Consider the following 21,930-nt stretch of genomic DNA (forward strand, 5'->3'; position numbering starts at 1 on the left):
ATTCACAGTATATTTTTTAGTTTTATAATGTCACCAACACTGGCCATAAAGGTTCCTGAAAAGGCCTCAAAAAGGTCCGCGGACCACCAGTTGATGATCACAGTCGTAGCTTGTTTTGCGGTTCTGGACACATTTTATCAATGAGCCGAGGAGCAGAAATGGCTCTTTTGATCGTAAYGGTTGCAGACCCCTGAGCTAAGAAGAACAGTAGAATGGGACAACTTTTTAGGATTGGGGTTGAATTTTATTTAAAGGCCCAAAATGGGTCGATTTTACAYCAACAAAGAAAGTATACCCTTCATTCTATGGATCTGTGTGGATGCACACTTGACCCTGAATCCAGTCTGCACATCCTGCCTGTACCTGTTACACTGCAGTGTAATGTGAAGGATCAATGTTGGATAAAAACGGGAGGCACGGCTCGGTTCTGCAGTAACCCAATCTGATGCCTCCCCCCCTTCCTCTGCTTCCTACCACCGGAGAGGGCTTGCTCATGCTGCAAGACAGCACGACCCTCTGCCTCAGCACTTTTCRGCCTCACTCTGTGTGTTTGTGTTTTAACGTGAGCGTGCACGTMCGTATGCGCGTGTCCCGGCTCAAGCCTGAATTATTGAAGAGGGAGTGAAAAAAGCACCGCTGCACGGGCCGGTGCGTCTGGGATTGMGTAGAGATGGAGGAGAGGAGCACGCCGAAGCAGGAGCCTGGATATGAGGGGCTCTGCAACTACGCCCAGAAAATCACCTCCTGCTTCGGACTGGATGGTAAGACGGAGTGGGTGGTGGAAGATGGAGGTGGGATGTTTTGGTACGCCGTAGAAAGAGCCGTTGTTTTCTGTGAGATGCWGATGTTTTTAAAGTGCAGGGACGGCATTTTTCTATCCACCCGGAGTGCGTTTGATTTGTGGGTGTGTTTTGTTGTAACAAAGCTACAACTGGGAGGATGACAACTGGAGGGTATAACGAGTACTGACCCCCCTCTACTCTCACAAACGTGTGAAAAATAGTTTTTAGCTCACAATCYCACCAAATCCAGAATGGAGCTCTGGATTTTGAATGAAGGCTTGGCGGTGTGATTTAAGACTAARTGATGGGAAATCAATCAAGATGAGTCTTACACTAATTAGCTCAGCCTTTATATGCTGCTATACTGATTTTGCCCTCATCAGTCTGTTAACAAAATATCTCACTGGATGGATTTTAACAAAACTCTCAAAGTAATCAGATATATACCTGTTTTGGTCAAAACCAACAGGTATAATTTAGTCAGTTTTACAGATTTGGAGCTAAAATCTGCTGTGGTAGTAGCTGAGAGTCAGCCATAATACAAGCTGTAAGTGTGACATCACTATTTCTGTTGATGGAAATCAAAGATAAGCTCTTATCTGTTTGACMAAGTGTATTTAAAAGAAAAAAACAGCTCACTGTTTATCATCTCTCCTCCTCACACAAGTGTTACCTGTTGTGTTTTTTACTCAGATTTTTCATTTGCATCACCTTATTTTTGCACGTCTTTTACTTTGTCAAGTGACTTTGAGAAATTGTACGCAGAGCTCCAAGTGTTTGGCTCGTGAGAGAGGGTTTGGAAAACTGAGAAAAGAAAACTGCAACTTTTTTTTTCTGAAGATTAAAAACTAAGAACATATTTTCTTATTGAGTTACAACAGCTGAAATATATATTTTTTGCTTCATATCGTGTCCCCTGGCATGTGGGTCTTAAACTGAAGCTGAAAAGTTCAACTGAGGAGTTTACAGTTTTCACTTCAGCCAGTGGTGGGCATGGTTCTGTTAAACAGCTAACAGCTAATAGCAGAACTATTTTTTTTGTTATATCTATTTAGTTTTCTCACTAACTTTGAAATCTGTTAGCATACGAATTAGCTTCCACTTAACTAGGTTTTATTAACTTTTTAAGTCAGCTAACAGCTAACTAGCATCAACAGGTTTGTGTCAGTCCCACCAGTCTTTAACTTAAAGAAGATGAAAACGTGCGACAGTCGTTAGCGGTTAGCAATTAGCTGTTAGCTTCCGCTAATTTTTACTTGATTAGCTGTTTAGCGTAAGATATAGCAAATTTAAAGAAACCAGAATAATATGAGTTATAACAACATTTGTTTTTCCTTTGTGATCAATAAAGTATATTTGAATTAGCATTAGCAAAGCTATATTTTTAGTTAGTGCATTATGAGTTAGACAAGCTACGTTTTTGGTTAACTGTGCCCACCCCTGGTCAAAAAAATGTTTTGTTTGTTTGTTTATTTATTTATTTATTTGGGTGGAGGGAGGGTGATGAGAAAATTTAGAATTACGTAGCAGCAATACATCTCAAAATGTTTGTTCCACAGCCGTGTTTGTGAAGCATCAAAAGTTTGTAAACATCCAGGAACTGAAGATACCAGTTCTGGAGCTCTTGTAAGGAGCGTCTTGTTCCTTACAAACTTGCCGTAGCTTARGCTAAACAGCTAAACAAGTAAAAATTAGCGGTAGCTAACACTTACAGCTAATTGTTAACCGCTAATATGACAGCAACACATCTTTGTTTCCTTTTAAGCRGAAGACTGACACAAACCTGTTGATGTTAGCTTGTTAGTTAGCTGTTAGCTGACTTAAAACTTAGCAAAAACTAATTTAGCAGAAGCTAATTGGTATGCTAATAGATTTAAATTATTATCTGCCTGAGCCAGAGGCAATAACACACCCCCATACCATCAGAGAGGTGAGGCAGGCGTTTAATCATAACATATCAGATTAAAGTCTAGGAGACGGCAGCGTTCCTGGATGGGGTTCACATATGGATTCTCCTTTGCACGATAGAGCTTTAGGCAGCATTTGTGGATGCCARGGTGAACTGTGTTTACAGACAACGGGTTGTGGAAGTGGTCCTGAGCCCATGCAGTTGCTCTTTACAGATTTTGTTTTGACAGGTCTTAAGAAAATGTGTCTTTGGGTTGTGAAGGTTGCAGACCCCTGATCTAAACGGTGCTAAGACTCAAACCGGACAATGGACCTGACGTAGACCAARCTAACCCCACCCAGAAGATAATCGGGCTGAATGTCAGCTCTAAGCTGCTTAAGGCTCCAGCCTGGCTGGGCTGAAGATGCTGGCAGCGTAAGCTTCTTTCTCCCACTCGACTCTACCTGCAGCAGAATGCCGTCTCGTATCTGCAGTGAGGCGTCGTCTCCTCGAGGTGGACCTCAGGGATCCTGTTCTGGCTCCTAACCGAAGGGGATCAGACTGGAGGCCTCACCTGATATCACCAACTCAGATGGGACAGTTAGAGTTCAGGTCGACCGTCCTCTGACCTGCAGTTTCCGTGGGACACCTGAAGACGAGCGGTGGACACCTGAAGACGAGCGGTGGACACCTGAAGACAAGCGGTGGACACCTGAAGACGAGCAGTGGACACCATGCCCACTCTTCCCAACCTCAACAGCCTGGGGAAGCTGTGCAGCTCCAGCCGGAGCCACAGCGTCAACCGCATCAGCCGCGTCCGGGTCAAACGCAAGAGCTCCGTCAAGCGCATGTCCATCATCGAGGACGGGCACGTGGCGGAGGTCCTGTACCTCATCCCGAAGCAGTACATGGAGCAGTTCCCCTTCGTCAACCCAAACGACTATTARCTCAGCGAGAGGCTGAACGATGCTTCTACAGGTGGGAACCTCGGTTCATTTCACAAATATTCAGCTAAAGTTTGTTGTGGTAGTCACTGAGAGTCCTCCACAACACATACTGATACTGTACCTTGTAATATTATATTAGGTTGTGCATTTCATTCCTCAATAAAGGATGATTATATTCTGAAACTTTGGTGTAAAGACGTGGATAATCTGCTTTCCTTCAAGAAATGATTTGCTCTAATACGATCTTTGTTCTTCTGCTTGAGCTGTTTGTTGCTGTCTGAACGGGAGCARAAATCAGAAATATTTAAATCAGATGACAGCGGAGTGATTAAACTTTAGGAGGATTTTCACATCATGTGTGAGAGCTTCTGTGCAGCTGTTACACAACCCTTCCCCCCAACCCCCAACTCCAGACAAGTCTTGACTGAAAACATCAGAAAAGTCTGGAAATTATTTACTGCTCTTTCTYRAGTTATGTAAAGCAAACCGAAAGGCCAGAACAGGAACCAACAGGGTGGCTTACAGCTGGATTACAAACATGAGCATGACGGCAAATTGAGATTTGACAGATTTGTCAGATTCTCTGTCTTCATGCCAGAAACAGCAGAATAATGTCTTGGCTCTCAGTTTTGCATAAATATCAGTCYTGATGTTTTTTCATCAATATTTTTGGCTACAAGGAAAGCTGGGTTTGCAAAACTGTGCCCAGGTTAAAGTTCAGAGCTAAAAAGTAGCTAAAATGAACGATCAAAAATGACCTTATCAAATAAAATACAGTGTAGATGGAAGCTGAAAGTGAAAAATTTAAGCTAAATTAAAAACAATGGTTACGCATTGTAACCCAAGCTTCTATTTCGTGTAAGCTCCGCCCTTAGAGGGCGAAATAGAACAGAAAAAACACGAAATAGAACAGAAAAAAGCTAAAAGCCAAAGTAGGAAAACACCAGCTAAAACCAGCAAAACATTAAGTAATGAACTGCTAACCGAAAAATAAAGTAGCAAAAGGCTACCTAAATTTATTAAAACAGTTAAGAAGAAAAGCATTAGCTAAAAGCAGCAAGGCACTAGCTAAAAGAACAAGTAGCAAAACACTAGCTAAAACAAATGAAAGGCTAAAAGTGACAATGGGTCAATTGCTAAAAGATAAAATTAGCAAAGAACTAGCTAAACATAGCAAAACAGTACATGAAGAAGAAGATTAGCTAAAAGAAGCAAGGCACTTGCTGAAAAACAAAAGTATCAAAACACTGGCTAAAAAAGAAAAAAGTCAAAAGCTAATGTAGCAAAAGGCTAGCTAAAAGTAACAAAATGCTAGCTAACATAGGAAAACAGAAGGATATTAGCTAAAAGAAGGAAGGTACTAGTTGAAAGACAAAAATATCAAAACACTAAAATAAGAAAACAAAATAGCTAAAGTAGCAATAGGTTTGATAGGAGGTAAAAGTAGCATAAAGCTAACTAAACATAGCAAAACAATAGTTAAGGAAGAAGAACATTGGCTAAAAGAAGCAATGCATTAGCTACAGTATAAGCCAAAAGTAGCAAGACACTAACTATAAGAGAAAAAAGTCAGCTAAAAGACAAAGTAGCAAAGGCTAGCTAAAKATAGCAAAACAYTAGTTATGGAAGAACATTAGTTAAAAGAATCATGGCTCTAGAGAAAGGCAGCAAAACACTAGCCAATAAAAGCAAATGGTTGGCTCAACATAACAAAAGGCTGTCTAAAAGTAACAAAAGGCTAGCTAAAATCTAAAGTAGGACAAGAATAGTTAAATATTTAAGTAGCAAAAGGCTAGCCATAAGTATAAAAAGTGTTGCTAGGAGGTAAATGTAACAGGTTGAATGAAAGCTAAAAGTAGCCAAAAAATGCAGCTGACAAACTGAAGCAGATTTAAAGTTTTTTAAAAGTCTTTGCGCCCATGTCCTGAATGAGCTGAATGTTTCATCTTATAGATGGCTAAACAAATGTATGGAAAGTTTAAAAAACACGTAACAACAGCGTGAACTCTGAATCTTGATCAACTTCACTAACGGGCTGTCAGACGAGCACATTGTGACCCGACTGAAGGAGCTTTTCATCCAAGAATAATCATCTCGGCTGCTCTTGGCAAACTCAGTGAGGTGTGAATGTCCTTAAAGAGGCCGAATGATAGCAGTAACTGGATATCTTTAGGTTGCTGTAGTAAAACTCCAACATGGAGGCGTTTATGCAGCTTCCTGAAGATTTGCACGCTCYTAAAACCTTTCTTTAGCTCAATATGGAAAAAGGGCGGAGTGCTGGAAAWTTTTCCTGMGTATTTTTTGTCTTGCCATTTGCTGCTGTGGCACGTCTCCATGGCCTGAGGAGAAAAATGTGATGCCTGGTGGAAACAGATGCACATCGACGGGCATCCAGAAGATGGTGCAGTTCTCACTACGGTGAACGAACGCACCCTGAATGCACAATGAGATGCTGCGTCAGCAAAAAAACCAAAAAATGGTGCTGCTGACAAACTGTTCCTCCTCTTCAGCCACAGAAATGTTCTTCTCCTCCTGCAGATGTTTGTTTTGCATTTTTCAAGCAGAGGCGTGAGTTTGTTCAGGAGTCTATAACAAACATCAGGTTTCTCATTTATAGGAACAGATCAGATGATCTGTGTTCAGAAATGTGCTCCTCTGAAACTGGATTTCACAGGATCCAGTGAAGAAATTTTAAAGCTCATAGCAGAGAGTTGGATCTGCTGCCTTACAGACAGGGTTCAGATACGTTTTTTATTTGAAGAWCCCATTGGTTAACTAAAGCTGTGAAATCGTAACTTTTAAAARTTTATTTGTAGCTTTACATAATCAGCCTCAGTARTTACTGGGAAAATATCTGGTATTTACCTACCTGGTAACTACTGACTACTTACAGGATACCACTTGGGACTGGGCTGCCTTATAAAGTGGTTTGTTACCCTGTATTTAACAGGTACATGATACTCAAGTGGTTATTACCCTAAGTACAGGGTGGCATGTCAATCTATAATACAAACTGGTCCCTACAGGTACTATATAGCAGTGTTTCCCAAAGTTGGGGTCGGGACCCAAAGTGGGGTCCCAAAACATCAAGGTGGGGTCCTGAAAAGATTTTCTGAATTAATMACATTTTTGCCTTAGTTGTTACAAAGGAGTGAGGTTGGTGTATTTAAAATGGATAAATGTAGTATAAATATATATTTACTATGCCCATGTTTAGTTGACCTGATACAAATGTTTATCATCCAAAAATAGCTGGGGCACAGGTCTCTGCTGCTGTTATTTTGTGGGTCAAAAGCTGAAAAGTTTGGGAACCAGTGCACTTTGGTTCCCAAAGTTGGGCTTGGGACCCAATTATGGGTCATGAAGCACCTTGGATAATCTCCAGAAATCAATTTAAAGGGTAATAAAATAATTGCTGATATAATATTTTCCCTATAATTTTTACAAAAACACAAAATAAGTAAAAATAAGTATTTATATTTGTGTACAAGCTGTTTAGCTTATCAAAAAGCCTGTGTTTTTAGGGTTATCAACGAAGCTCATGTACTCAGACCAGTAATATTTGGGGTCACAAGTTTTTGCCATGAATATTTTGTGGGTCAGAAGACAAAAAGTTTGGGAACCACTGCTATATATGTACTTTACGGAGGAACTTACAGGGTACTTTAAACATCCTAGAGATACCTCTATAACTAACCTCTATGTACTCAGTTAGGTATTTGTTCTGTTAGTACCAGGTTCAAACCCAGAGAGTAAAAGGCATTTACCCAATAAGTACCTTGTCTTTACCCTGTAAGTACAAAGCATGTACCTGGTAAGTACCTTGTCTGAACTCTGTAAGTACCTAGTAAGTACCCTGTAAGTTCCAGGTACAAACCTAGTAAGTACAAAGCATGTACCAGGTAAGTACTAGGTTAGTACCTGGTAAGTACTTGGTTTGAACCCTGTAGGTTCAGGTACAAACCTGGTAAGTACAACGCATGTACCTGGCAAGTACCTTGTCTGTACCCTGTAAGTAACACGTAAGTACCCTGTAAGTTCCTGGTACAAATCCATAAGTACAACGCATATGCCAGGTTAGTACCCGGTAAGTACTAGGTTTGAACCCTGTAGGTTCAGGTACAAACCTGGTAAGTACAACGCATGTACCTGGCAAGTACCTTGTCTGTACCCTGTAAGTAACAAGTAAGTACCCTGTAAGTTCCTGGTACAAATCCATAAGTACAACGCATATACCAGGTTAGTACCCGGTAAGTACTAGGTTTGTACCCTGTAGGTTTTAGGTACAAACCTGATAAGTACAAAGCAGATACTATTGTATGAACCTGATATCTATGGGTAAGTACTTTGRAAGTATCTAGTAAGTATCAGGCTGTATTTTGTTTTGCTGCATGTTTGTTTTACCTTTTTTTTTTTCTTGGATATCAAGTTTAAAAAACACATTTAGCTTGAAAATATAAAGTTTGACCCGTTTTTTAGCATCAGTTTGTGTTATTTTAAAGTTTAACTGTGAAAAATTACTAAATTAATATCCGGTCACTCATTTTTTATAGTTGTTATATTTCTTCAGTGTCCTGGTAATTTGTGGTCAGAGTAAGAAGCAGCAGCAGACACTTTGTTGCTGCAATGAGGACGAGGCTGACAGAGGCGAGGGGCTGAGAGAGGGACCAGGAGGGGCGGAGCAGTGAGGAAGAGGAGGAGGAGGAGGACAGGGATGGGAGGAAAGGAGGCAGTCGGCAGGCGAACCCCACGCTGTCGCTGTGTTTTCAGGAGCAGAGCTTTCAGCGCCTCTCTCTCTCTCTGATGTGTTCGRTCTCAGCTTTTTGATATTTCCAGTYTAAAAAGGTTCCRGTGTGTTCTGCCTCRCTCTGTGCAGCTCTAACCTGGATTCCAATGGTCATGGTTAAAGAGAAAGGTARGTGTGAATGTGTTGGTTTTATCTGGGTGTATTTGGCTCGTCATGCTGTGCACTGATCTGGATGTTCTCTTGCTTTCAAGTCCAGAGTCTGACTTATTTTGGATTCACGTCTGATGTCGATTTATATTTAGAGACATGTGAAGCCATCACGGGTTTTTATGCTCAGGAGCATCTTTAATGACTGACACGATGAAAAACCACTTGGACACGRTACGCCCTTTTGGCTGGGAGTGATCTGGCAGCTGTCAGGCTTCGTGTATCGATGCTGAATCCTAAAACCTGAGAGCGACTTGGTTTAAATGTTGCATCCATGTGTGGAGGCTGGTACTGACAGAAAAGTGGAGCACCGACATAGGAGAGGCTCACTGCGCAGAGCTACAGATCTGCTCGCTCGCTCTCTCTCTCTCTCTCTCTCTCTCTCTCTCTCTCTCTCTCTCTCTCTCTCTCTCTCTCTCTCTCCATCACTCTGTCTGCAGCCGTTGTCATGGCTACAATCTAAAAGGTACACTCCATTGTTGTCAGCCCTGGCCTCATTCATGCTGTCCTGCTAAAACTGATTTTTTTTTTTAAAGAAGGTGATTGTGCCTTTGGCTGAGGTCAACCAGCTGCATCAGATGAAGATGTTTAACTCCACCTCAGGTCGACTGTTGTGTGTCCTCCTGACTCACGACAACTGCTGAAGGGATGTAATTTAGTATCATTTTCTGCTGTGGAAAAAGAAAAAAAAAACTACCASAGACTGAAACTGAAAGTAAATGTTTAAACTAAAGTGGCGTTTATGGCTGCAGTGGGAAAAGTATTTAATTAGAGAGCTTGATTTCCTGTGAAAATGCAGCATGTATGCTTAATGCTGAAAAGAATAAATTTTGCTGAAAAGTAGTGAAAAACACAAAAAACAACTGAAATTAGCAAAAAGTTGAAACAAGTGGAATAGTAGCAGAAAAATAAAAAAATATAGCTAAAAAATGCAGAAAAAAATAAAATCGGCTAAGTAGAAATTAGCACAATAAAAGCAGAACCTGAATAAAACAGCCTCATTCATTTTGAGMTTTTAAAAAGGCAGAATAAGCTAAATGTGTCAAAGTATAAATTGCTGAAGTACCAAAAGTCATATCCTGAATGTCCTGAAGGAGCTGAACATTTTGAAATATAAATTGTTGAAATAACAAAAACTACGGAGTGAAATATGCGCCGAAAAATGTACAGAAAACTATCTCAATGTTTGTATTTCTAGTGAAAATCATTGTGAATGCTTCATGCTTAAAAGGTTTTTGCTGAATAGCAAAAAAAGCTGAAACTATCCTAAAAATAGCAAAAAAACATCTGTTTTATTGTGTTCAGCTAGCCATTTGTTACCTTTACCTCCTTAGCCGATTGCTACTCTAGCCTTTAGCTAGCTTTTTGCTTCTTTTAGCTAATGTTTTGATATTTTCGTCTTTCCAAAATGCCCTGCTTCTTTTAGCTAATCTTCTTCCTTAAGAAACAACAGCTGAAATAGCTGAAATTATTACAAAGCAACAGGAAAAGCATGTTTGCTGAGTGGAAGCAGTAAGAAGCTAAAACTGTCACAAAAATTAAACTTAGCAGAAAAAAGCTAAATTTAGCAAAAAAGTAACTAAAACACAAAACAGCTAAAATTAGCAGAAAGCAGCTAGAACAAGTATAAACGGATTAAAATAGCAGAAAATATTTGGAAAAAAGCACAAAGTTTCAATTAGAAGAAGAAAAGCGTCAGAATGATAGCTAAAAAAATGCTAAAATCTGCAAAATAGAAGCTGAAATTAGTACAATGTCCAATCCTTTAGCCCTGAAAAAGGTTTAACAGAACACTCTCAGCTACTACCACACCAAATGGTAGCTCAATATCTGTAAAACTGAGAGTTGGAGACWTTTTTGTGTTGATTAGTTGCGTTTTAGATGTAAATCCAGTGATTTCTTTCATTAAAATCAGTCCAGTTGTATATTAGATATTTTGCTAACAGACACAAACAACAATTACATGATCACCTGTCTTTTATAACTGCAGGCGGTTAGTGTGGAAGTGTTGTAGAAGTCATAATTGTTCACAAACAGTGCATAAAGCTTTGTTTAGTTTTTAGGTTTTTGTCCAAAAAGACATATTTTCCACAAAACATGAACCTAAAATGCATTTATTTAAACGTGGTTTTGTTTGAACGTCTGAAGCAGCGCTCAGATGGCTGAAGGCGGCTCTGAGTTCTGGTCTCTTGATGTGGATCCGACTGACCACGGAGGGAAAAGGCCTTTGGTCTCTGAGGTCCCTGCTCTCTGGCAGGACTCCTGTAACCTCTGGCTGCCACATGTTCATTTCCCACAATCCCTCTGAAAGTTTTCCATGAGCCGATGCCTCACTGCGACATGTTCATGGAGACCGTCCACGTTTAGACCAGTCCGGTGAAAACTGTTTATACRGTCTTCTGTACAGTAAATCTGATTATTTTGTGCTCTTTTAACCATTTATACATCAAAACGTGCTGGAAAAGTCTGTCAGGACTTATAGTGTTTGTAACTTTTTTAAATATTTAACTTGATTTATAAACATTTTAAATATAAAATAATATTTAAATTAAAAAAAAAAACAACCTCTGTCTCTGAAATCTGCTACACCAAACTTGCTCTGGATTTGTCTCCTTATGATCCTTTTAGCTACTGTCTTGTAATTTTGGCTGTCATTTGGCTAGTTTTAGCTTTTAATACTGATTTGCTACATTTAGCTACTGATTTGCTGTTTTTCCCCATTGCTTTTATTTTCACAATTTAAAGCTTATTTTAGCTTTTAACTAATGGTTTGCTTGTTTAAACTTTATCTGCTGTTCAGTTCATTTTAGCTGRTAGATGTTTTGCTCAATTTAGCATGTGTTTTGCTTATTTTAGCTTTAGCTCACTGTTTTGCTGATTTTAGCTTTTTGTTACGAATTAGCCAGTTTTAGCGTTTAGTTACTATTTAGCTGTTTTAGAGTTTCGTTGTTGCTTTATTTAACTAGTGTTCTTGTTTTACATTTTAGCTAGTTTCTTTCATTTTAGCTACTGCTCTGCTCATTTTAGCTCTTTACTGTTCAGCTCAATTTAGATTGTGTTCTACTAGTTTTAGCATCTTCTCTGCTCATTTTAGCTTTTAGCTGATGTTTGGCTTGTTATAACTTTCTGGTACTAATGCTGGTTTTAGCACTTGGCTACTGTTTTGCTCTTTTAGCGCTCTATGGTTGCCTATATTTAGGCTGTGTTGTTTATATTTTATCTNCCTCTGGACGGGTTCTTCTTTAATGAAACGTTTCGTCTCTCCTCCAAGAGACTTCTTCAGTCTGAGAGAGACGAAACGTTTCATTAAAGAAGAACCCATCCAGAGGACCTATACAATTTTTTTTCCTTTTGATTTTTTACCTGGATTACTGAGATGCATCAGGACACTTTATTTAACTAGTGTTCTGGTTTTACATTTTAGCTACAGTTTCTTTCATTTTAGCTACTGCTCTGCTCATTTTAGCTCTTTACTGTTCAGCTCAATTTAGATTGTGTTCTACTAGTTTTAGCATGTTCTCTGCTCATTTTAGCTTTTAGCTGATATTTGGCTTGTTATAACTTTTTGGTACTAATGCTGGTTTTAGCACTTAGCTACTGTTTTGCTCATTTAGCGCTCTATGGTTGCCTATATTTAGGCTGTGTTGTTTATATTTTATCTTTTAGCTACATATTTTTGTCCTCATTTTAACTTTTAGTATTGCTAATTTTCACTTTAGCTACTGTTTTGATTATTTTAGTTATTGTCCTGTTCAATTTAGCTTTTCACAATTACGCTTTAATTAGCTTGAGTTTTATGAGATTTAAGGTTTAGCTACTTTTCTGCTTGTGGTTTTAGCTTTAGCTTCTGTTTGCTGGTTTTAACCTATTGCGTGTAATGTGCTAGTTTTAGCTTTTAACTACAGTTTTGCTCATTTTAGCCTTTAGCTACTGTTACTTTTTACTTTAACTTTAAAGTTTCAGTTTCAGCTTCTTCAACATARTTCAGCTATGTTTCACCTCAGTATTCACACTGCGTTTTCACAGAAAGTGACATTTTTTAAACATTGTTAATATTTTTCATTAATATTCATGAATATTTTTAGTTTTTGTCTCAGAATCTCACAGATGCAGCTGTTGTGAGTCCAGGTGGAGCAGGTGGACCTTCAGCTGACTCCATACAGACTTCTTCTGGCTGCTTGAATAATTAATCATCATCCAGAGTTTGCAGTGTTTGCTTTTGTCTGCATACAGACTATTTTTYGACTCAAGAATGCATCTGATACTCTGGAATTCATCAGAACATGTTTTTTTTGTGTACTTCTGAGTTTCACAGATTTTTAATGTGACATTAACAGATTTTTATTTTTCTGTCCTTTTATTTATTTTTGTTTGAAATCTAATTGTAGATTTTGGGGACGTTTTAGCTTTTTTTTAAATATCAAAATGTTCGGTTCATCCAGGAGATGGATGCAGAAATTCTGTCTTTTTACCTTTTTCTAAGTATTTGATATTATTTACAAATATTTTCCTCACAAAAATCTGCTTCTGCAAACTGACTCTTCTTTGTCTTCTTAAGCTACTWTTAGTTTTTACTAGCTGTTCTTTTGCTATTTTGAGATTTGCTAATGAACTATGTATAGCTTTTAATTAGCCTTGTAGCTATTAATTTGTCATTAGCTTCTAGCTAATTATTTTTTACTTTTATCGAGCCTTTTGCTACTTTAAGCTCTGAGCTATTATTTTGCTTCTTTTAGGTTACAGCTGAATTTTTCTGCTTTTTAACTAGAATAATGAAGCCTTACTCTTACCTCTTTTTCTGCTTTCAGCTAGTATTTAGCTAAGTTTGGCTTTTGGTTAGCCTTTTTTATTGTACCGTTTAGCTCTTCATTTGTCATTTTGCTTCTATCTAGCTTAATGATACTTTTACTTTGTCTAAGCTTTGAGCTATCCTTTTGCTGCTTTTAAATTTTAGCTCATATTTACTGCTTTTAGTTTGAATCTTGCAACATTTACTTTTTAGCTCTTATTTTCYTTCTTTTAGCTAGTGTTTTCTTTTTAGCTAACAACTTGCAACTATTACATTTTAGCTCACCRTTTCTGCTTTCAGCTAGTGTTTTGCTACATTTAGCGTTTAGTCATTTGGCATTTTATCTTTTCTGTTGTCATTAGCTTTCTTAGCAACTAGCTAGCTCTGTCATATTTTGCTGTAGCCTTTTGCTACTACTTTTTCAACTACTAACCAAAGCATTTAGTAAAGCTTTAGGTTTTTATTTTAGCTGACATTTTGCTACCTTTATTTTGCTACTACTTTTTCAACTACTAACCAAAGCATTTAGTAAAGCTTTAGGTTTTTATTTTAGCTGACYTTTTGCTACCTTTAMTTATTTTCTCAKCTTTTGCTGGTTTCAGCTAGTGTTTTGCTACATTTAACTTGCAAATAATTTTTTGATGCCGTTAGCTAGCCTACTTTGAAGTATTATGCTATGTTTGACTCTTAATTAGCCATGTGCTATTTGTCTTTTAGCTAACATTTAGCTGTTTTTGGCTTTCAGGTAGTGTTTTGCTCCTTTTAGCTTTAACAAATAGGTTGTTTCACATAATTTTGCATTTGTTTAGCGCTTAGCGTTCAGCTGTATTTTAGCAGAGAGTGCAGTTTTTTCCAGTTTATGATTATTTTCTGTGTTCTGCTTCACTGCTARATTTATCATCACCTTCACGACTTCTCAGATGTTTCTGATTTTGTTTTGAAGTCTAATATTCTTTGTAGCTGCAGCCTGTTTTATTTTTTACAGTGCGCTGCAGACAACTGCAGTGGTGCCTCATCTTTAGCTCGCTGTGTCGACTCTCTGAATGAGGAGCTTAAGCCCTTTTCACAGACAGCGATGCAGCTCACTGTTTARACAGCTGGCTCACAGGATCAGAAAYTACGYACGAGATAAACGTTCAGCTGTGGAGAGAGCGGGCTATATGAGCTAAAACAGCACCGGCGTAGCGGCTGAAATGCAGCCGTGCYTTGTGGCAGTCGACAAACATCCTCTTCATCAGTCTCATTGTTMGTGCGGCACACGAGGCCTTTCCAGGCTCAGAGTTCTTCATTAGCTCCTCTTCTGTAAACACAAAGAGTTCTGCAGCTCATTGTTGGACACGCTGCTGAACTGGAGGCCTCCTTTTTCTGTTTAACGGGGTATTATTATCATTGTAAAGCTGCCAGCTAACGCTCTGCGCAGAGAGCAGATCGTTATTCAAAGCTCAGGTCTCTGGGGATCGTTAAAGATGTGGGGGGGGACCTGGTAGAGGATGATAGGGTCTTCCCCTCCTCCTCCTGTTAATTGTGCCCCGTGTTTGAAGTGCTTTGTCTGGGATGCTGGTGGCGGGACAGAGAGCAACGTGGGCCATACATATTTATYAAGGGGAGGAGCTTCTTCCTTCCCATTATTAATTGGGGGCGTGATGTTAGGCTGGTTTATGCCCTTTGATGTTGGCGCTCAGACTCCCCCAGGAACATTTCACCCCAACGTTTGGGATTGAGTCAAAGTGTTTGTTGTGTTTGTCTGTGATCTCAAACCAGAATTATGATGTCTGCGTTGGTCCTAAAGTCCTCAATCATGGCTGGCGGAGACTTCTCCGTCCGCAACTTTTAAAGCAACAAAAGTAAAGAAGTTCACATCACTTCTTTTCATCTACGACAGGAAATGAAGGCAACAAATTCTGCTTRAGTCCAGGCAAAAACAAAAAAAAAACCTGGCCTCGGGGGATTTTTCTCCTCACCTTTTCTCCTGAGCGCGATCTGCAGCCTTTAATATTGCCAACGCAGCGAGCTTCTGCTCCAGTGGGTTGTTGGGGGCGGGGGCGCTGCGGAGGGCCTGGCTTTACGATGCTCTGCTGGTTATTGTTCCCTCAGCCCTTCAGTCTTTGTGTGAGTTCATTGTGTTTCGGTTCATATCGGTCATTTAATCCTGCCGTGATGAGGCGGGACAGAGAGCTGGTCCATCAACCTAAAAGAGAGGAATATTTGGAGAAAAAATTATATCCAAGTTAGCTGCACAGTGCTGAGTTTGCCTCACGTACGGCATGCTAATTTATTTATTAAGTTATATAATATACATTCTGGGAAATGAGAACTATTTGATTGTAAGTGCCACTGACTCAGTAATGGATTTATTGTTTTCAAGTTGAACTCTTTCTCATAAAAGAGAGGAGGTTCAGACCTGCCGTTTGAAACAATCTTCAGCTGTTTTATTGCATTCAAAATGATCTAAATAAAAATTATTGTTCAGCAGACCAAATTTCAAGGTGGTCTGCACCAACGGTTCCGAACCTATTTTCCTCAAAGCGCTCTGTTCCTTACATCKAAGCCAAGCTGAGCAAATAAAACAATGTAAACATTTAATTTACTCCTTTAAAACACTAGAATCAATAAAATATCAATAATAATCCACATTGTGCAAGAAACAAACATTAGCACTGTGCTAATTAGCTGCTAATATACAGGCTAACCCATAGAAAACAGCTAGCATAACGCTAMAACACTCATTTTCTCAATAGTTTGCAAAACAAACATTCATCTACACAGCTACACAAATGCTTAATATTGTAAAAACAAACAACTTACCACATTTGACAATGTATTTTACTGTATATGTGGAAGTTTTCTGAAGTTATTGCTTCTTTTAAAGCCACTTCCGGTTTCGGCCATGTTACTTCCGGTTTCAAACAAAGTCCTTCAGAACAAAAGTAAACAAGCTTTAAAGCTCCCCAGTGGAATGGAATGTAGGGAGAACACTACACCTCTATCAAAGACACATTAAAWCTTTTTCTCTTTATGAAAATAAAAACACAAAGTGAATAGTTACAGACTTATTRTGAAAAGAAAAAAAGGACAAACTCAGTTATACAGAGTTTTACTTACTGAAAAAAAACAAGCCAGATTAAAGGTAATTAAAGAGACATTCTTAGGAATATTATGGAATACTACTAAAAATGTTATTAATCAAAGTAATTTACAGGGCGTTAGGTGAGTTTGTCTTTGGTTTATRGTTTGCTCTGATTGTTTTTGGACCAAAAAGATATTCAAGCAAACAAATGCAGAATACCTTTCTGTTTTTTTTTTCTTTTTTTAGTGGAGAAGTTTGTGCAGACGTTGCATTTCCTGTAGCTCTCCATCTGAACCAAAGCTCTTAAATCCTCCTCACATCAGATCCAAACATCTGTCTTGGATTCTTGTCAATTTGCTCCACAACATTAGCAGTTTGAACTGTTTCATGCTGAGCTGTCCCCTGGTGGCTCCATGAAAATTTAAAAATAATACGGCAAAGACAAAAAGGGTCGTGAGGGAAATTCCTGACGTTATTCAAAGCTGCTTTAATTAGCTTTTTTAAATAGAAAAGTTGGTTAAATCACAAAAGAATTGTGAGCAGAGGACTACAACCACTGGCATAAATTTGGTTTCTTGCCTGCTGTGGACTGAGCTTTTCTGTGAAATAGCTTTTTTATTTTCACATTTTTACAAGTTGTTGTAAATCTAAAACAACAAAACACATTTATTTTAACATCATGTAAAAAAGCAAAGAGCTAAAATGAGTTCCATCTCTCTATGCATTGCTGCCCAAATCAAATTCTGGAAGTGGTCATTKAACTAGATCTGTTACAAAAGGACAACTGATATTACCAACTTTTAAAAACTGTTARGGCCAGAGGTCTTTCTTCTATGTTTATACTAAAGCATGGAATGACATTCCTCAAAACATAAAGTCCATTTCAAAACTACAGCCCTTTAAGAAGAATCTTGTCTGCCATCTGCTGGACACTTTTTGTTGTGCTCATATTTAGACGTCCTATTTTGCAAATGCTGCCTTCCTGAAATTTGGTATGTTTGTTTGTCTTTGTGTCTATGGTGTATAATGATGTGATTGTGATGCTGTAATTCTGAGTGTTTTATGTGCTGCAGAACAGGAACCTGCTGTAAAACAGCGATTATGCTGAGTCAGGCTTGATTTTTAATAATCTTTTCCTGTTAAATAAATAAATCAAGTCAAATAAATCCATCTAGTTTCTTTAACTGCTGCTCCTCTCTGGGTGGTGAGGAGCTGGTGTCTCTATCAGCCCTTGTCAGAGAGGCAGGGGACAGCATGGACATGTCCCCAGTCCATCATACAGAGACATAGAGACAAACAAGTATTCACTTTTACTTACATACTTTAGATCAGAGGCGTCAAACTCATTTTCATTTAGGCCATGTGAGCGTTATTGTTGTGAATAACTTCCATTCCTGAGCCCCGCTGACAAACWCTAACTGAGCTCTACCTGGTATTTCCTGCATAGAAACCGTGTTTTAACACGTCCTCTTATAAACACTGAAAAGTACAACGTGTACCACTGACTAAATAGGAAATAAATACTACAGAAATACTTTTAAAAGAGTTTTACTCACTGTTGAGCTGTGGCGAGTCGCTGCCTTCCTGTTTTCTGAACTCTCCCATTTTCCGACTGGGAATTCCCACTGGTWCCAGTTAAAATGWACWGCTGGWAAGTGGGAAATTCCCATTTCCRGGTACAAATGGGCTGCAGCAAAAGTAGCCTGCAAAACGTGCTGTCTTTTAAAGCAGCTTATTTTAAGACGTTGATATATCTTTGAAATTCTAGCGGGCCACATAAAAGGCCATAGTGGACCACATTTTGCCCACGGGCCTTGAGTTTGACACGTGCTTTAGAGTAATCAGTAACCTCCATGTTTTTAGTTTTTGGGAGAAAACCCACGTAAGCGACTGTTTTTATGCTGGATTTTTAATTTAATTTAAAAAAWTTCTGCAGCCACCCAGATGGTGGTGTTTTTTCTCAGAAAGGTGCAATGTCACACTGATCTGCTGCGATTCGGTTCGGTGTCACAGCAGCCTGGTTCACCCGAGGATGACTCACGGTCCTGCTGCGAGTAATCACTGCCTCTACAGAGACGTGTCCTTTCACCTTTACACCTTCCCTTCCCACCTCTCTACCTGCGCTCTTTCTCACGGCTGATCTCGTTTCGCTTTGTTTCACTCGTACGAGTTGAAACAAACCTTCGCTGCMATGAAAGAAAGCCTCTGCAACTTTAAAAGTGGGATGCAGGCAAGTCGTCACTAATCCGGGGTGATGTCTGTCTTTGGAAGATCATCGATTGTTCATGATGCTATTTCCGGGCCTTTGCTGGTGTCTTATTTTAGCTTTGCAGACTAATGATTCATGGCAGAGCAGGAAGAGCTCAAACTCTTTCATGTTTCACGTCGGCGTGCCGCTTCCTGTTTGACAAAAAAAGAGGCAGAAGCTGCTCTGCTGGCCGAATCTTCTGAATGTGAAATAATCTGTGGGTTTTGGGTTTGTGTGCAGTGCGGCACTGCTGCAGTAATAACGTCCCGTTCTGTAGCGTTTATGTCAAAAACCATTAAACCTTTTAGGCTGTAAAGATAGTAAAACCGCCTGTAGAGGAATATCAATAAAATACTTCACAAATACCTCATTAAATCAAAAGCAACTTAGTTAATATGATGAATTTTAGGTGTAATAATGAGGCAGATCATAGTGATCATAATAATTTATTTAATTTATAGATGTTGTAATTATATCTGCCACTAAACTTTTTATATATTTTTCAGAAATAATAAGATTTTCTAATAAACAAACATCAAATATCGTCTTGTTTAAAATAGTTTTAGCATTTTTGTCTTTAACTAATCTCTATTTCCTTCCCATTTTTTAACCATTTAATAGTTTTTATATTTATTTTTTGTGTTTTATTTGATTTTGTACTTTGTTATGGTTGTTTTTAAAAACACTCTTAAAAATGATATGAGTTATTGTACAATCATTGTGAGTGATTCTCAGCTACTACCACCCTAAAATTAAGCATAAAATCTGCAAAATAGACAAAATTATCAACATTTTGTGTTTTCTAAGTTGAATCAGCTGCAGTGGCCATTTTAAATGGTTTTAGTTCAAAAAGTTAATTCGTTGTAAAATACATACGATGATAAATTCTTTAAGTTTCATTAAAATTCATCCAGTGGCTCATGACATATTTTGCTAACAGACGCAGCTGACTTCACTAGTTAAAGCCAAGGTTTCAAACAAAGGTTTTGCACAATCAGTCAAAGCTTATAGTACACGTGTCAAACTCAAGGCCCGCAGGCCAAATGTGGCCCTCCACAGCATTTTATGTGACCCCRGAGAGCGTCAAAGATGTATTAATGACTTTAAAAAAARGTATGATGCTTTAAAGCCAGCACTGATCATAAACTACYTCTCCCATAATGCATGTGGWTTATTTTACCCGCCAAATTACAATATCCCACCACTAGGTGGAGCTGCACAGCYTTCAAAAGTAGCTGGCAGCTGGCTGTGTAAAATCTACATTTAACTGCATTTTTGAAGGCTACTTTCTGCAGCCTAGTTGTACTGTGAAGTGGGAACTCCCCACTTATAAGTCGTAAATTTAAACTGGAGCGCCTCTCCAGTGGGAGTTCCATGTCGGAAAGTAGGAGAGTTAAAAATTCAAGATGGCTCCTAATTAGCACAACTCATCAAGTACACCTRGCTGCAGCAAACAGTAAGGGGCGGGGTTGGGTCCGATGTGTCAGACCATACCATATTTGGAAGTCGTCATTGCACTCCGGAAATAAAGGGGCGCTATTTCCTGTACCAGGTTAACCTGAGACATTAAACCTCTAGGGMTATCTTTTAGAGTTTGAGGTCAGGGGGGTGGATAGAAATGAATCATTAAGGGTTAACCTGAGGTTTTAAATTTGGGGGGGTTAATCTGAGGTCATTTAAAGCTACTTCCAAATATGGTATGAGTTGGAAACATCAGACCCGACCCCGCCCCTTACTGTTTGCTGCAGCGAGGTGCCTTTCCAACTCATCACTGAGTAAAACTCTTTTAGTTTCACTTTTAATAATATTTCTGTTTTATTTATTTCACATTTATTCAGTTGTACACATGTTAACATGATGTTTCCGTGCAGGAAACACCAGGTAGAGCTCGGTTAGTGTTTGTTAGCTGAGCTCAAAGCAACGAGGCGAGAAACGTGACATTTCCTGTTTAGTCAAAGTTAAACATGAAACATGAAAGTTTGAGGGCCACCATAACGCTCATGTGGCCCTCGGGGAAAATGTGTTGTCCCCCCGTTATAGTACGTGGTGAWGACATCAAATTTTAGCTCAGTATCAGTACAGCTGGCTGTGCTTTCRGCGGCGGCCATCTTGAACAGAGTTGTAGATTTACCTGTCATGATTACTTTCTCGATGCATAAAGGGTAAAAACATTGTCGCCCCTCGTTTTTCATCTCAGCTCATCAGAAAAACTGTTTAACTTGGTTTCAATTGAATCAAAATCTGTGATTCCCAAGTTCTGCTCTCTTCTGTCCTCCACTGATCAAGACGTTCTATATTTAGTTTGTACCCTGAGAGCCTGTCTGGCCACGAACCTCAAGTTGCTTTTGTCCCGTTTTTTTTATTTAACTTTGTCTTTTCCTGACAGAATGGGAGCAGAGTGTCTCCATCTCTTGTTGCCATGATGTTCTCCTCCCTGACTAAATGAAGTCTTCAACAGTGCAGATCAGGATCATATTTATTTCTTCTGTCTTTGTCTGTCTCTGGCAGTGGCTCACACACAGGACACACACCAGCACTCCACAGAGAAGCCCCTGATTCACTGCTACAAGTGTAAGGAGCCATGTCGGGGCGAGGTCCTCCGGGTGCAGAACAAGCACTTCCACCTGAAGTGCTTCACCTGTAAAGGTAGAGCAACACGGAAACAACGCGTTTCAATAAAACTAATATTTTTCATTTAAGTTGGCCGTAATTTATGAAATTATTACAAGATGATTCATGAATAAATGATGTGTTTATAATCTGCAGACGAACCCACAGCTTGGACAAGTTTTTTTTTTTTTTTTTTTGTGGGACTGAAAGTGTGAAGTCTTATAATTCATCGCTGATTTAAAACCACCCAGTAGTACAACACTCACTTCCCTTCACTGAGTTCAAAATAAACTGCAGTCATGTTTTGGGACAGAGTAATACCTCAGGGATGTAAAGTACCCAGGAATGCAGCCTGACGCTGGAACTCAAATAAAACTTATATTATTATATATTTCCAGATTAAATATTTATTAGATTACTATATATTTGTTTAACATAATACAAAAAATTGACATTACAGAAAAGAAAGTTACATTCACTGATGAGACACGTAGGAGAACCTGACATGAAGCTGAAGAGTGAGGCAAACATGTGAAGCTCGTCAGACATTTTTTTGTACAGAAAACTGTCAAAATCACAGTACTGTCACACAATACAGGGTGTTGGAGGTATCTGCAGGAGAGCAGGTACAGCGGGCCATAACTC

General features: G+C 38.9%; 1 protein-coding gene across 3 annotated transcripts in view; it reads left to right on the forward strand.

Annotated features, from left to right (window-relative positions):
• Positions 1-655: 655 nt before the first annotated feature.
• LOC106522225 (actin-binding LIM protein 1-like) overlaps positions 656-21,930 on the forward strand; it is a gene marked incomplete in the record, with an annotated part of 50,230 nt that continues 28,955 nt past the window's right edge. Inside the window, 2 exon segments of one of the 3 annotated variants that reach the window (XM_014015158.1) lie at positions 656-761; positions 21,184-21,321. In XM_014015158.1, the coding sequence (XP_013870612.1) occupies positions 671-761; positions 21,184-21,321 (229 nt within the window). 3 annotated transcript variants of the gene reach the window in all.

The sequence above is a fragment of the Austrofundulus limnaeus genome, unplaced genomic scaffold, assembly GCF_001266775.1.
Source record: "Austrofundulus limnaeus strain Quisiro unplaced genomic scaffold, Austrofundulus_limnaeus-1.0 Scaffold123, whole genome shotgun sequence".
Taxonomy (NCBI): domain Eukaryota; kingdom Metazoa; phylum Chordata; class Actinopteri; order Cyprinodontiformes; family Rivulidae; genus Austrofundulus; species Austrofundulus limnaeus.